At 41.6% G+C, this 17,074-nt stretch overlaps 1 protein-coding gene across 1 annotated transcript; it reads left to right on the top strand.

Annotated features, from left to right (window-relative positions):
- cope (COPI coat complex subunit epsilon) lies at positions 1 to 10,794 on the top strand. The gene is made up of 10 exons (XM_017703327.2): positions 1 to 153; positions 2,460 to 2,522; positions 2,729 to 2,829; positions 3,488 to 3,640; positions 3,735 to 3,788; positions 4,434 to 4,515; positions 6,667 to 6,822; positions 9,296 to 9,364; positions 10,270 to 10,344; positions 10,595 to 10,794. Exons 1-10 carry the CDS (start codon positions 52 to 54, stop codon positions 10,640 to 10,642), a joined length of 903 nt encoding a protein of 300 aa, XP_017558816.1. The 5' UTR covers positions 1 to 51; the 3' UTR covers positions 10,643 to 10,794.
- The last annotated feature ends 6,280 nt before the right edge of the window (positions 10,795 to 17,074 follow it).

The raw sequence follows: 17,074 nt of genomic DNA, 5'->3' as shown, positions 1-17,074 counted from the left end.
CTCCGTACGCGGGTGATGTGGCCGGTGTGACGTGTCCTGATCTCCAGCGTCATGGCGTCGCAACAGGGAGAAGTGGACGAGCTGTTCGACGTGAAAAACGCCTTTTACATCGGCAGCTACCAGCACTGCATTAACGAAGCGCAGAAAGTAAAGGTACGGCAGCGGTTTAATGCGGTTTAACGCCGTCGACAGAGGAGATTTCCGCGGGTTTGAGGCAGTTGTGCTCGTGCTGTCACCCAGCCTAACCGCTGTTAGCTTAGCATAGTCAGCCAGCCGGTTTTGTTGAACAACGGTAATTTTGTGGATATTTTTACTGTAGACAGCGCAAATTCCCCGCTCTCTACTGCCAGAGATAACCACAGCGGCTCTTACAATCGCAGGAGAGTGGTTGTCTGACTCCTCTAGCTGGTTCTCCAACTTATTGTTCCCGGTCCACCTTAAATGGTGCGGCAGCTACACGCACCAGTTAAGGTGAGCTGGGAAATTCGAATAAGACAGTCGTAGCCCTCTCCGCAGTTTCTCAACGCTAAGAGGCTGTTTTCCAGACCCAGATTTAAGGGCTAAGTACAGCTGTTGATGGTGAAACGGCGGTTGGTTAGTGTTGTGGGTAACACCTCTGCCTTCTACGCTGGAGACTGGGGTTCAAGCGCCCTACGCTATACTAATGAGAGTCCTTGGGCAAGACTCCCAACACCACCTTCACCCACATGTGTAAACTGATCAAATCGTAAGTCGCTCTGGATAAGAGGGTCAGCCAAAATGCCATAAATGTGAAATACATTCAGCTGACGTTGCAGTTTATTCCAAGACTTGGCCTAATCCATGTCCACAAAGCTGGCTTTAAAAGAGAATTCCACCGTTTTCCCGAAAAATTGTATGAATAATTGAGTCCTTGAGATGTAAACAGAGTCAGGGTGGGTTCAGGTGAAGTGGTTCATTGTTGAGAAACTTTACAGTCTCAAATTTCTTGACAGTGGTGGTGATGGGAACCAGACGTCACCATGTCCACAACACACACATAGCCGTTTTATTTACTATCCAGGCCCACCAGAGAACCTACACAAGCCTTCTGAGTTTTCATATGTGATGTTGATTCCTTTGAAGCTGCTTTGTGACAGCATCAGTTGTAAAAAGCGCTATACAGATACATTTTGATTTGGTTTGATTTGATGATTGGGATACATCAGAAAAGGTGAGCTTTCTTTGGGAACTATTTTGCCTCACAGTACCCTGCAAGTATCCCTCCACCATGAATGTATTACAATGAGTGTATTAAGGTACATTTTAAGCCAAAATCTTATTACAAAAGCCAGAATAAAACAAGTCAGAGGGGTTGGATGTGTAATGGTTCATTGTTGGAGAAACGTAACACTCTCAAATTTCTTTACAGTGGTGGTGATGGGAACCAGACGTCACCATGTCACACAACACACACATAGCCTTTTTATTTACTATCCTAAACCACTAGTGAACCTCTGTGTGATCTGAGGTTTTATGGTTTTTATATGGAGTGTAGATGATGGTAGAATAGTCCTAAATCTGGGAACTTTTTTACCTCACAACACCCTGAATGTACCTGTGCCGTGATTGTAATGAATGGGTTAAAATACATTTTAAACCAAAACCTGGTCACTTGGTCATAAAACGATGCGTCTGACATCAGGCGGCATATATCTAACCGTATCTTTCAGTGAGGGAGCTTTTGGAGATATTAATCATCTGGTTCCTATGACCACCACTGTGAACAATTCTCACGCTGACGTTTCTCTGGAATGGGCGTTGAAGTTCCCCTTAAAGCATGTTATTTAGTAGCTATTTATTACGTATTGTTTATTATAAAGGTGGGCGATTTGGCATATTTATAATATTGTGGTACTTCAGGACATTTTCACAATACATGGCATATCACCAAATATATATTTCTTTAGACTTCTGATCAGCTGGAACAGGGAAAAGAGAACCAGTAGTGCTACGTTTTTAAAATGCAATCAGAAATTATGAGAACAGTGATTTTTATTCAGTATTTGTTGCACTAAATGCAGTTCAATAGGACTAATTTTTGCAGTTTGTCTAGTGAAAATATAGCTGATCAACAGTCGGTCAGTGTTCTGCACATACTGACAGTATACACTATGTTCAGAAAACGGACTGTTTATTGAGACGGAATTTGTCACGATATCTATATATATCGTCATATTGCCCAGCCCTAATTTAATAGTAGTACTATTGATTTAGATTCTCAGCTCCACTCAGTGTCCAGATGAGAAAATGGTTTATATACCACACTAAAGGCTCTTTTTTGAGACCGGGATTAAACCCAGTCCAGGACTACACTTACTTTTTAATGGAGACTCCCAGTTCAGAATGCTGTGTAGTCCAGGACTGGGCTTAATCCAGGAAACCAGTGCTATACATTTAATGTCCAAATGCCTGACTGTCAAGTTCTTTTGTTTTCACAGACATCAGGTCCAGACAAAGAGTTGGAGAAGGACGTTTTCCTCTACAGGGCATACATTGCACAGGTAAGTTACCAGCAGTGCAACTCCATTTTTTCAGCTACATGTTTCATTTTTTCATAAATTTGCATATTGAACAGCCCAATATGTGAACCAGTGATCTCGTTTCTTTGAGCCGGGCTGTGATGAAAAATCGCCAAGTGATTTGGGTCTCCAGCGAATGAGAAACACAGCGCAGTTAACGGGTTTTTATTTTGTTGTTGTCTCTGCAGAGAAAGTATGGAGTGGTGCTGGACGACATCAAGCCCAGTTCCTCTGAGGAGCTGAAGGCTGTCAGGATGTTCGCAGACTATATGTCTAATGAGGGCAAAAGGTCAGCACCCAAAAATCTGACCCAGTGTAACCCATTATAATTGTTGTTACTGTGCATTTAAATACCACTGAGCCCCACTGGGGTGGATTATTGATCAACCTTTTCGCTCATGATTGTGCAAAATCAGGCGATGGAGTATGATTTAGAGTATCAGGACAATGGGATAGATAGATAGAACTTTATTGATCCCAGAGGGATCATTGCAGTGTTACAGTAGCAAGACATATAATTACACATAACCTTACATATACTATGCAGAAAAATAGTAATAAATCTGGACATAAGTTAAAGTACAAGAGAAATAAAGTATAAAAGTATCTATTTACATATTCACATGGCATATGAGAGATTGTCTGTATTTACAAGACAGCAGGCACCGAGTGGTATGAGGTTGTCCTACAGCACATGTTCTAGACATGACTAACTCTGAGTTGCATCAATATTGTAGCGTAAAGTAAAGTGCATAGTGAAAAGTGTCGTTACAGTAGTGGCTGTGATGTATTGCACAGGGTGTATTGATCAGAGAGGAGATGCGGGGTATGTTTCTATTTTTGAGTGGTCACTTTAACATTAATGTTTTGTAAAATGTGCTGGTTTTGTAGAGTGCGTTACATACGTGTAATGAAACTTCATGGTGAAAATACTTTGCTTTCTGCAGGGATGCGATCGTGGCTGAGCTGGATAAGAAGATGAGCAAAAGTGTAGATGTCTCAAACACCACCTTCCTGCTGATGGCCGCTTCCATCTACCTGCACGAGATGAACACAGACGCTGCCCTGCGAACGCTTCACCAGGGAGACAGCCTCGAGTGGTCAGTGCTGGGGGGTCCACAGTTCGCCTTCAGGAGTCACACATTTGTTTTTGTGTATTTATTTGGATTTTCTTTCTTTTTTTTTATGTTTTAGCATGGCGATGACTGTCCAAGTACTTCTCAAGCTGGATAGAGTCGACATGGCAAGGTAGGCTCTTATCGTTTCTTGGTCTACTGTGTGGTTGCATGTTTGCTGCATCAGATGTGTCTTTCTGTGGGCAAACATATTTTTCTGATAGACAGATTCTTACATGATTTTGTGTATGAATTTGTAGTTAATGTGGAAATTTGATTGAAGGGTTCTTTGCATTATAAGGGGGCAGTCATGGGCTGGAGGTTAGGGAACTGGCCCTGCCACCATGACTGAGGTGTCCTTGGGCAAGACACCTAACCCCCAGGCGCCGTGGATAGGGCTGCCCACCGCTCCGGACAAGTGTGCTCACTGCCCCCTAGTGTGTGTGTGTGTGTGTGTGTGTGTGTGTGTGTTCACTAGTGTGTATGTGGTGTTTCAGTTCACGTATGGGTTAAATGCGGAGGTGGAATTTCCCCGTTTGTGGGGTTAAAGAAGTGTCACTTAGTTAAAAGCGTTCTTCAGATTGATGGAGAAGCTGTTCTATGTGGTTCTTTAATGAACTTTTTTGAATGGGTTCCCTGTAGGGTTCTTATATTGTAACGATTTCAAGCTTTTCAAAAAGGTTCCATGTAGGACCATTTTCTTTACTAAGGACCCCTTGAAGAACCATAATTTTAAGTGTGCATGCTGCTGCTAACGTGTTGAATATCAACTTCATAGGAAGGAGCTGAAAAAGTTGCAGGAACAGGATGAAGACGCTACGCTCACTCAGCTGGCCACAGCCTGGGTCAACCTCGCTGTGGTGAGTATGTGTTCCTGGCTTCCTTTGACATCTTGCCTCGCTTCATATAACTTATTCTGCAACGGATATACAATAAAATTGAGTTTCAAGTACTAATAAACAGTAATGGCAGTCATTTCAGTATTTGATCCTTTTACTTGAATTCTCTGTAACTTCTACACACTTGTTATGGCACCTCTTTGTCTAATGGTAGGTATAATTCAAATAAATGTCCTTCTGCTGTGGACGGCTACCCAGCATGCTTTCATTAGCATTTTTTCTTGTAATAAATTGGAGCCACTAGTAAGTAGAAAACTTCAGACTGGTGTTCAGATCCACAGGAGTGGGTGTGGAGAAGCAACTTTGAACACATAGAAATTAAAATAACATAGAAAACATAAACAGCTGTTTCCAAACTGGTTGTCAGGGACCACCATACGCTCCACATTTTTGCTCTATCCCTATGCATTGCAAGTTAGGTTGGAGCAAAAATGTGGACTGTCTGGGACTCCCTGAGAACAAGTTTGAGAACCAGTAGTATAGAACAAGACTGCAAAAAGACTGAAAATGTTTGACAAATAAAACAACCCCAGTCTGTTTCAAAACAGTCCCATAAACACTACACAGAATAGCTATAACTCAGTAGCTGCTGGAAAATGTTCAGATTGTTGGGTGTTGGCTATGGAACAGAGTTAATATCAGGGGTTTTGTGTCCCAGAAGAGTTTTTCATATTATTGTGTTCTGCTGTTGATTTGATTGTCTTTTTAATGAAATGAATGCCTTTAGCTTTTCTAATCCTTAAAGAATGTTTGAGATAAAATTCAGTACAATATTCTGAAAAGAAAACACTCAGTAGTTCCTGCCCTACATACACCACATGGCCAGAAGTAGACACCTGAGCATCGTTGTGTTCTTCCCCACCATTTCTTCACAGACCTCACTTTCCGTATGGGGACATTTTCATGAAAATGAAGGAAAGTGCCTTTCTTAGACTGTTGGAGTTCTCTAGAATGTGATTTCTATGCTGTAACTTTAAGATTTCCCTTCCTTTGAACTAAAGAGCCCAATCCATTTAAAAATAGCCGCAGACTCATTATCCATGCTCAACCAAACTTTACAGTCGGCTCTGCTTCCGTGCAAGTAGCGCTCACCTTTCGTGATCTACCGTTTCACGACTGAGCTGCTGTATCTCCTAGACGTTTGCATTTTACAGTAACTGCACTTACAGTTGACCAGGGTAACTCTAGCAGCACGGGAATTTGACAGACTTATTCTTTGGAAAGGTGGCATCCTATAACAGTACCGAGTCACTGTGCTCTTCGGTACGACCTGTTCTACTGACGGTGCTTGTCTACGGAGGTTACATGACTGTATGCTTGACAGTGGAGTTGTTACAATGCCGCCACAACCCTGTTGGATGTGAATGAAATCACAGAACCCACTAAATAGAAATGATCTCATACATACTTTTGGCCATGTAGTGTATAACACATGCTCTAGATCAGAGGTCTTTAATTAAAATTTAATAAGGTCCAGTCAAAGAAAATTTCCTCAAGCAAAGGTCAGAACATCATAAAGTCTAACTTGTCTTATATATATATATATATATATATATATATATATATATATATATATATATATATATATATATATATATATATATATATACTGTAAAACGAAGTGTAGTAGTTATATCAACATCTTATCAAATAAAGTACAGTTCAGTCATATTTCAACAACATTTATTGTCAGTTTTCTCTTTTTAGAGAACGCCATGTAAAATAAGCCGTCTCATTTTCTTCTCTGACCGCTGTTTCTCGCCTTCTTCCTCCCCTGTGTGTGCACCACTCACACGAGTGTCAGTGCCCAGTATAAAACACAGATATGATTGGCTGAGTAACGTCACGTGATATTTACAACACATGCGATTGTTCTGTGGGTCTCCCGTGCTGCTAAAGCTGCCGTAAAGGCTAGAAAAGTTACGCCAGTTAAAATGGGACCACCCTGTCGAACTTAAATGATTTTCCATAGTTTATAGGTCCAGGTTCAGATAGAGCAGCGTCTGGGTCCGCCAATTGATGATCTCCGCTCTAGATGCTAAAGAGCTACCGGTTTTGGAGAATTGTCCTGGATCTCTTTTCAGTTATTATGTTTTTCTTCTTTATTGCCAGGGAGGAGAGAAGCTGCAGGACTCCTTCTACATCTTCCAGGAGATGGCTGATAAATACTCTCCCACGCTGATCTTGCTGAATGGCCAGGCCGCCTGCCACATGGCCCAGAACAAATGGGACGAGGCCGAGTCTGTCCTGCAGGACGCCCTGGACAAAGTAAGAGAATTGCCTTAGACCATCAGCGGTACTCTCTCTAGTTGAGCAGTGAACCCTTTTATACTGGCTGCCTTTTAAACAGGCTGTTTACACCTTGCATCCGTGTTTTTTTGGATTTCACCTGGTGACACGAAAGCTGTTAAAAGCCACATTAAAACACACCCAAGACACATTGTGATCGGATTGCGATCACATCAGTCGGACTTCATTCAGAGGTGGTTAACACCGATGTTAGCTCACATGGAAAAGGATTCTGTTTTCTGTGTACAGCTATAGAGATGGGCAACATCTGAGACTTGTGTTGTGACAGGGCAAGCCATCTTAGCCAACTATATAGGAAGTATAAAACCTGTTATATTTATCAAAGTGTAAACTGTCAACTGCAAGACGGCGCCGACCAGGGCATGGCTTCAAATGCGCTGACTGTTTTTCCGCGTACACGTGAATGGTTCAGTATTTAGAACTCCAATTTCAGGCAATGTCACTCCTGTCTAAGTAAGTCAGTAAGTAAGTAAACTATAGCATTTTTCCAGAGTGACTCACAAAGTGCTTTAGAAAATACTTATAAAATACAAATAAAAATACAAATACATTATACAATAAAATACAATACAAGACAATTAAGATCATTATATTCATATACTCAAATAAGTAATACACACAATTAAGTATTCAAATGCACACCGACTTACAAAGCACATCGATCAAAAGCTGTTAAAAGCAAGAGAATAAAAATAAGTCTTTAAACGTTTTTTAAAAACCTGGATTGAATCAGAGAGTCTGACATCATTAGGAAGATTATTCCACAATTTTGGGGCAAAGACTGCAGAAGCCCGGCCCCCCTTTGATCCGTTAATACGAGGAACGGTTAATAACCCCTGATTTGAAGACCTTAAAGTTCTTGCACTATGAAGAGGACATGAGAGCTCAGTGATGTATGCTGGAGCCTCGTTATGAACAGATGAGTGAGCATTAAAATTTTAAAATCTATTCTGTAGCTTACAGGCAACCAGTGCAGAGACGCCAATACTGGTGTAATATGTTCCCTACACTTTGTCCTAGTGAGAAGAAGAGCAGCTGCATTTTGAACAAGCTGTAGACGAGCCACCTCCCTCTTGACTCAGACAAGTAAATAAGGCATTGCAGTCGTCCAAACGGGTGGAGAAAAAACATTTTTTCAATGCCAGAAAAGGGCAGGAAATTTCTAACTTTACTAATATTTCTAAGTTGTCTCATAATGTTTCTCAAGTTTTCGGTCGACACAAGCAAGAAAAGTTCCTTTTGCATGATGCGCTGCTCATTGACCCAGTCAGGAGCAACTTAAAGAGTTTACTGACGTTTACTATGCTATTCATCAGATCTGACGCTTTAAAAAGTGCAAATCATGGATCAAAGCGGAGTTTTAAAAATGATATAGCATTGAAGAGACAGCTCTGCACTCGTCTCCTCTTTGGGAAATCCATAGCTGCAGCAGATGCCAGGTCCACCTCCGTGTGTGCTCTAGAGCTGAGAATGTTGTTCAGTGTGATTAGGCCTTCCACATAATTTTCCCCAAACCGTTCGACGATTTCTTGAACGGTTTTGTCCAGTACACCAAACTATAGTGACCCATAGCAGAGTCAGCATCTGATCCAGTCACTGTCACTTTGCCGGACCTTGTCCACAGACGCTACTAGCACAGTAGAGACTGTGCTACTACTGAGGCTCTTGACCGCGGCATAATTTAAACTTGGTGACCGCAGTTCTTTCAGTAGTACGTCGCGTGGCATGAAAACTCATCACATCAGAATGCAGGCTGACCCCTAGTGCCGCGCAGATCGGTCTCTTTACACAAATGTCAATATTTCATAGTTAAAGTGAGTTGATGAACATTTTAGACCCCCCCCCCCCTGCACCCCCCCCCCAAGCAAAATTAAGATTAAGAGACCCTTATTAGTCCCACAACGGGGAAATTTCACCTCCGCGTTTAACCCATCTGTGAAGTGAAACACCACATACACACTAGTGAGCACACACACACTAGGGGGCAGTGAGCACACTTGCTCAGAGCGGTGGGCAGCCCTATCCGCAGCGCCCGGGGAGCAGTTGGGGGCTAGGTGTCTTGCTCAAGGACACCTCAGTCATGTGCTGTCGGCTCTGGGGATCGAACCGGCGACCTTCCGGTCACAAGGCTGGATCCCTAACCTCCAGCCCATGACTGCCCCACCAATTTTCTATGGTAACAGGAGAAAAACGCTTTCGACATACGTGTTGATGCGCTTTTTATACAGGGAAAGTACAATCGGGGCTCATCTTAACAATAAATGTTAATATAAGGTGTAAGTAGCCTTATATTGTGCAGTACAGGCCCAAAATCCAAACTATAAAAAACGTCAGATGTGCAGGTGGTGCTCTGGAGCCAGCTAACTGAGATGAGACTCTCCAATCTGTATACATTGTCCAATCACTATGTTCTTCTTTTAATCCACCACAGGACAGCAGCCACCCTGAAACACTCATCAATCTGATTGTCCTGACACAGCACCTGGGCAAGCCTCCCGAGGTGAGTGACTGTTCTTGTCTTGTTCCTGATCTACCAGGGGAGCAGTCTGCATATGAATTAGCCTGGGGTAGTCTGAGGATTTCTGGGTAGAGTTTTAGTAGATGAAACCACCAGGTCTGGGTGAAAGCTTATTAGGAAAAGCCTGTATTTGGAGCTATGGTGCTGTAGGAGAGTCTGATCAGCATCTGTGAGCCAATAAGCATGCATGTTTCTACATCTAGACTCCTGGCAGTCTAAATTTCATTCTGTATGTGTTGTGGTTGTCAGCCTGTCTTGATTAGTCTGCAGTCCTGCGCAGCTGGTAAATTATACCCACTTCCAGCACCTCGTACTTCATTTCTGTTTTAATCCACAACCACTCTGTGTGTAATTTAATAGAAGGTATCAGAAAAGCTGTTGTCTGGGAATCTGTATCAAAGTTAGGTATTAGTTTTGGTATTGTGGAAGACATTTTGCTTTATAGCAGCTCTTTAACTTGAACTCAGACATGTGAAGTTCTTAAAAGGACATGTTGACTCCTTCAGTGAAGATTTAGGCTTGAAGCTTCTCTCTGAATGTTACTGGAGTGTGTTAGTGTAGCTAAATGCCCAGTGTACTGCAGTAAAGACAGAATTGCATCCACTTAGTCCACAGAGAGCCTGATCACATCAACTCAAAAGAGACTGAGGTCACTTTTTACAACTGTCCTGTCCATAAAAGACATCCCTATGGGAAACTGCAGCTGAGAGAGTGAAAGTATGAAGGCTGGCTGAGTGGGCGTGGTTATTCAGTGACGGTATTAGGCTGAGTGAGTGTTGCGCATTGGAGTGTGGAACAGTTACTAACTGATATGGTTCTAGTTCTAGATCGTTCTAGTTCTAGAACTTGCCCTTTTAACTTCTTGTTTTTCTCTTGTGCCTGTACAGGTTACAAATCGCTACTTGTCCCAGCTCAAAGACGCCCACAGATCCCATCCTTTCATTAAGGAATATCTCACTAAGGTGAGCACTTTAAACTGGAAGATTTCTCTGAAGTCTTAAACTCATAAAAGAAATGATTAGAAAAAAAGAATAGAAGCCTTTGCAGTATTTCCTGATTACTGCAGAGGTTGAAAATAATAACTTCCAGTTTCACTTTGATGCTGAGCGTGATTATAATGACGGGCTAATGCTGATGATTATGCTCCCGACAGACCTTTCTGAACCTATTCATGCTTTTTCAATGTATAATGAATACGCGTGTCCTTCGCAGGAGAATGAGTTTGACAGACTCGCGATGCAGTACGCTCCCAGCGCCTGAAACGGCTGACGCCAGCTTTTCTTCTCGAACTCTCCTGTAACTTCTGAAAGCGGTCATCACAAGACATTTGTCCCTTTTTTATCGTCTACAGCATGTTCTGACCTCTTTAAGCATTCCTGTATACTTGTTAAATAAATCTGTTTATCATGTGATTTCTTTTTGCATCGTTTTTGTTTCTTTTATATCGTAGTTTATATTCTTGGACGTTTTCAGTAAAGGTCTGAGAAATGTGATATGTTTTTAATAGGCGCATTCACTGGTAATGAGTCACTTCAGATTATTAAACTTCTAGATTGCCACAGGCTGTCAAAGCACTGCTTTGTGATTGCAGTACTGCTCACTGACACTAGATGGCAGTAAAACACAGATATTTCACTACAGTGGGTGAAGCCACTGCAGCTGAAGTTGGTTTACCAAGAGCAGCTTTAAATAACCTGGCAAGGGTGTCCAATATGTCCATTCTTAAAGGAAAACTCCTCCAGTTATTCAAATTACCTGCATAATTAAGTGGTTCAGATGTAAACAAAGCCATTGAGAGCCTTTGAGAGCTCCATCACGGAAACGTTGCATTAATGTTTATGATTGTGCTGCAATAGTGTGGAGTGTTTCTTGGTTGTTGTAAGACAAATGGTCTGCAAAGCAAACTTACTTTTTCAGGTTATCACTATTTTACCATCAACACATGTAGGTTCACTGGATGGCTATACTTTTGTAGACATTTCGGACACTTGCAAGGTTCCATAGTTCCTATCACCACCACTATAAAGATCTCAGAGGCTGTAAGTTTCAGTGACTCATTTCACATCAAACCTGTTTGCTTATATCTTAACAACTGAATTGTGCACAGATTTGTGAAAAGTTTGTGAAGGGTTGTTTTCCCCAGACAGGCATTAATCCAGGTCTTAAATCTGAAATGGAGAATCTGGGAACCAATCTGAAGTGTTTTATAGCAAGATTAAAACAGCTAGGAAAAGTGCAAAAGGACAAATCACCAGTATAAAAAGACAAAATAAAGCTCTTGTTTTTTAAATAAAGGATTAGAGAAGTGTGTCTTAGGATGACCTGAGTGATGTAGCAGGAACATATCTGACCTGTAACTACATATGGGTTATATTTCGAACCGTTAAAGGTGCAGTGTGTAAGATTTAGTGGCATCTAGTGGCGAGGTTGCAGATTGCAACTGAATCCCCTTCCCTCACCCCTCCCTTTCCAAGCATGTAGTAGAACCTACAGTGGCAGTGAGCTTTTCTGCCGTCTCCTGTCCTGATTTCGTTTTGCTTTTTCATGTTTTCATGACGAGGGTTCACCCTCCCACCCACCCTTCTAATGCTCAATAATAAGTTCATTCTCCGTTTGTCAAAAATGTTGGTTCTCAAATTTCTCACGACACAAAATCGGTGGCCAGCACCAGCACCAGCCACTGACTCCTCTTCGTTCTTCATCTTCCTACGGGTGCTACAGCGCCACCACATTCTGCCACAAGCTGCCCCTTAAGCGTTAAAATGTCAAAGGCGCCCTCTAGGGCCAGTGTTTGGTTTGTCTTTTCTGTAAGTATGTACTGTAGAGACATGGCCCACTCACTATGTGGATATGAAGGGACTCATTCTAAGCTAATAAAAACAAAGATTCATAGTTACAAGTTATTATACACTAATTATAAAAACATCTTTCTGTAGATTATACTCCGTTTCGGGCGGCGCGGTGGCGTGGTGGGTAGCGCTGTCGCCTCACAGCAAGGAGGGCCTGGGTTCGATTCCCCAGCCGGGTGACCGGGGTCCTCTCTGTGTGGAATTTGCATGTTCTCCCTGTGTCTGCGTGGGTTTCTTCCGGGTTCTCCGGGTTCCCTCCCACAGTCCAAAGACATGCGGTCAGGCCATTTGGACATGCTACATTGCCCCTGGGTGTGAGTGACTGTCTGTGTCTGTCTGTCTGTTTGCCCTGCGATGGACTGGCAACCTGTCCAGGGTGTATCCTGCCTGATGACTGCTGGGATAGGCTCCTGCACCCCCCCGTGACCCTGACGGAGAAGGGGCTTAGAAAATGGATGGATGGATACTCCATTTCTGCTAATAAGATCCCCCTAAATTTTACACACTGCAGCTTTAATGTTTTATTTAAAGCCATAATTGCGCTGTGCTTTTGTATGGAGTTCATTTTGTGCCAGACATTTCAAATTAAATAATACAATCCGCAAGCGAAATATTCAATATTACAATGCCCAAAATATGTTATAAATACAAATAATGAGAGCTAAACCAAAAACAATTTTAGAAAAGATTATTACTCATTTTCTCTCATTCTGATATAAATTGATGAGAAATTTTGCCAGTTTTTTGCTTAAATTTTTGATTTTGCTGATCAGTTTTTTTTTTTTTTTTTGCTTCTGACTTTTGGTACTTTGTAACAGAGGCGAGACTCATCTGCACTTTCTATTGGTCAGCAGATTGGGAGTGACAGGTCTTCTGACATATAGCCACGCCCACTCCACGAGCCATGATCTGCCTCGAACGTGGTGGAGCGCTCTGTACTGAGAGCAGTGTTGGTACGTCCAACATTACGAGCAGTGTTTTTCAAACGTGTTGGTGTAACATCTTCACAGCTTCACACCTTGCAGTCATTCTGATTTGAGTCACTAGAAGAAAAGGGCTGGTGTGTGTTTGATCTGAAATTCCTCCCTGTTTTCCTGCTATTTGAGGGCCGATGTGTTTTAGTGTGTGGAGCAGTTCCAGGCCTGCGGCGATTGTTTTGGACAATTTCTGATTTGAGCTTGAAGGGACTCACACAAGTGGTACGTCTCTGCAATGCAAATCTAAAACTTCATTTGTCTGGGTAACAAGTTCTGCATTCTACCATGAAGAAGTGGTTGAACGCATTTTTATTCATGACTGTAGCTCTGAGAAATGCTGCAATGTCACTGCGGTTCAGTGCACTATGAGGCTTAGAGCTGGTAGCACACGAAACGCCAGCCGCCAGCCCGGAGACGAGTGAAGCCAAGGGATTTATGAGCGAGAAGGAGAAATAACCTTCCTCTCTGGATCTGTCTCGGGAAAGATGTCTGATTATGGGCTCCTACAAAATTCACTAAAGTTACAGGAATCCTCTCAACTCTTAAACGCTTGTATTTTTGGGAAATGTAGTAGGAACCAGGCCAGGGACTGGCAACCCAAATGTTAAGAAGGTCCATTTTGTCCTTTCAACAAAAATCAAACCACCTTGGGAGCCTCTACATTTTATGTCCATTTGGTTGAAGTAACGTTTTACCGTCTTGGCTGTAAATGTGTCTCAGTATGTGCTGGTGTCCCAGTATAGACTAAAAAATGTAATATGAGCAAAAACACAGATTTACTTTGCTCAGATTTTTAAGCTTTAGCTCAGCTACAGCTGATTTTCTCACATCTCTGGCAGGAATCTTTCTCACAAAATTACAACAGTTTCTCTCGAGCACCATTCCACTTTCAATGGCACCAAGAAGAACGAACAAGAGGTTGCTGAATGAGAAGCTGACTTCAGCTTCACAACTTTTAGTGTTTGACAGTTTCCCGTTGCAGATTAAATGTATCAGGAAACCAGCTGGAATGCTTACAAATCTCTAAATTATCCATGTTCGTCTTAAATCTCTCTCTTTGCCATTTTGTTGCAATGCGAGATTGTTACCTGCATTGCTATGGTGACCAGCAGTCTGCACACCAACCTTCAGGGTTAAAGGGTAAATCAGCAGTTCTACATTAACTCCAGCGTTTAAGACCATTTACTGTTAAACTGTGTTGAACGATCAGCAGAGCTTTATTTTACTGTAAAGGAGGATTATTTTATTTAATTATGAGATGGAGCCGCAACAGGACAGTAAAAGAGAGCATGTTGCCGACCCCTAAACTAGGATTTGATGCGTCTCACTGCTTCAGCTGGATATTGTGATGCTCTACCTATTAAGCGACATAAGTTACCATCGTGTTGTCTAATAAGAAACACTGGAATGAAGGGGAAGCGACTGAATAATCATGTCTTAAACAGGAGAAGATGGTAATCAATCTGGACGGTGAGTGCTAAGATGATGTTAGCACATTAACATTTACTCAACAGCAAAATGACGATTTTTAAAATATAATTTACACCACTTGTGGTGTTTATTATCATTAGTTAACCTCTAATTTTATAGTGCATCAGCCAGCAAGCTAGCTGGTTTGCTAATGTTGTATAGATTCTTAGGAATGTTAATTTAAGACTATATATACGATTTTTATGTGTAAATATTTGGATTATATTAGGATTATGGACCTTACGCAATAATTCAGCAAATATTTTCTTTAATAAACATAAGTCACTGACATTGATAACTTGAAAGGATAGCTTGAGGCCTCATAGAAAAATTACTGTCTCCACCATTTACGAAGTGTAGTTCTGGCAGAATGTCCCCCAAAAAGTCCTGCTTAGGGCCCCCAAAATGCTGGAGCCAGCCTTGTTCCAATATCAGATGCTTGTTGGAGGCAAAGGCTGGGCATCAAATAAGTTCTACATGCTTGAATCACTTTGCCGTTAAAATATGCTCCATTCTTTTGTTGCGAGGGTAACTTTTTTTTTTGCATTTTTCTGCCGTCAAACTCTTGTTAAACTATGCTTAAGGCTTGGCATTGCACTAAGCTTCACACTAAGGACAGCAAAGAGAAAGCTTGATTCTCTTAAATAATTACTTCCTTCCTTCACGTAGCCCTACTGCCAGGATGCTGTAAGAAGATTACTTTAGAGCTGCGGGAGTGCCCCTGGGCTCAATACTAGGTCCTTTGCTGATTAATTTAAATGAGAAATCGCAAGACTTATCAAATCACACATGCGTTATTATAGTTGTACTGTTCATTTTACTAAACTTAGGAGTTTGGAAATACAGCCAAGACTCTTCTGCTCCTTACATTTCCTACCCCACATGAAAAAGATCTTTCTGTCAGTTTGACAGCTCAAAAGTTTCAGGCTGTCAGTCTTAGAATCCCACTGGATAACAGTTTGTGTTTGAAAGTGCATCACTGAAACGGCACAGTCGTGCTCCTCTTCTGCACGTAAAATCAGGAAAAGCTTGGCGCTGTACTCCAACAGGCTTCTGGTTTTGATTCTGCAGATTCATAGTGACACAGCATCCCTCTGCGACTTGCTGGAAACAAATTCATATACTGTAGATCAGCATTCTGTAAGAGTTTTACAGCCCTTTTTAACAGAAACTGCATTTGAACCATAGAAGTTACTCTGGATGTCCATAGGTTTTTAGCCACATGCTCCACAGCCCAATGCTGGGGGGCTTTATGCTGACATTTGGCATGGTATGGTGACCTTAGGGCAGGGGTCAGCAACATGTGGCCCTTTATTGCCCTGTTGTGACTCCACAGCAGATTTAGGTTTTTAGGTAAAATGAAAATAAACCTTCTTTACAGTTAAATAAAGCTCTGCTGATCGTTCAACACAGTTTTAACAATAAATAGCCTTAAATGCTGGAGTTAATGTAGAACTGCTAATCTACTTTAACCCTGAAGGTTGGCTCGCAGAATGTTGGTCACCATAGCAACGCAGACAACAAGCTAGCTAGTAGCTAACAAAAAGGCAAAGAGAGAGATTTAAGACGAACATTGATGATCTGGAGACAATTTGACTTATTTGTGTTTATAATCACTCCAGCTGGTTTCACAATATGTTTAATCTGCAACGAGAAACTGTAAAAAAGTTGTGAAGCTGAAATCAGTTTCTCATTCATTAAGTTCTTGTTTGAAATTTCCCATTTCACCTTAAATGGTGCAGCAGTTATGTTCTGCTATTTCATGCACCATTTAAGGTGGAACGGAAAAATTAGTACAAGAAGCTGATGAATGAGGAGCGACTTCAAAAACCTCAAAAAAAGTCGAATGCTGAGAAACATTTAACAAGAACCTTCTACTTTTGCAGAAAAGTTTCCTACCGGAGATGCGAGAAAAGCAGCTATAAGTGAACAAATGCTTAAAGCAGAGCAAAGAAAGTGTTTTTTATGTTAGTTTTTTTAGCCTATACTAGCACATCAGCACATACTGAGACATATTTTCAGCCAAGTTTGTAAAATGGACATACAGTGTTGTGGCTCCCAAGGTAGTTTTGATTTTTTTGTTGAAATGGCTCTTCTTAACATTTGGGTTGCCGCCCCCTGGTTTAGGCTGATGTGTGGCTAGTCCAGAGCATCCCATTCTATTGCCAATGCCTTTCTGTAATGATTATATAAGTTATTTATTTCCAATTGAATTCCACTAATACTCTCTACATTGATTATATTTTCCATAATCAATATGAATTCCTCACAGAAGTAAACCTGAGCATGTTGAACCTGGTGTTTTTCAAGACCTCTTTTAGAGGGCTGTTTTCTAGTACACTGGAATGTAGGGATGCTCTATCATCATGTCACAGTAACATCTATTGTTTTAAACA

This window comes from Pygocentrus nattereri, chromosome 2 (genome assembly GCF_015220715.1).
Source record: "Pygocentrus nattereri isolate fPygNat1 chromosome 2, fPygNat1.pri, whole genome shotgun sequence".
Lineage (NCBI taxonomy): Eukaryota > Metazoa > Chordata > Actinopteri > Characiformes > Serrasalmidae > Pygocentrus > Pygocentrus nattereri.
The sequence above is the reverse complement of the archived record's forward strand: the minus strand, read 5'-3'. Positions and strand labels throughout refer to the sequence as shown.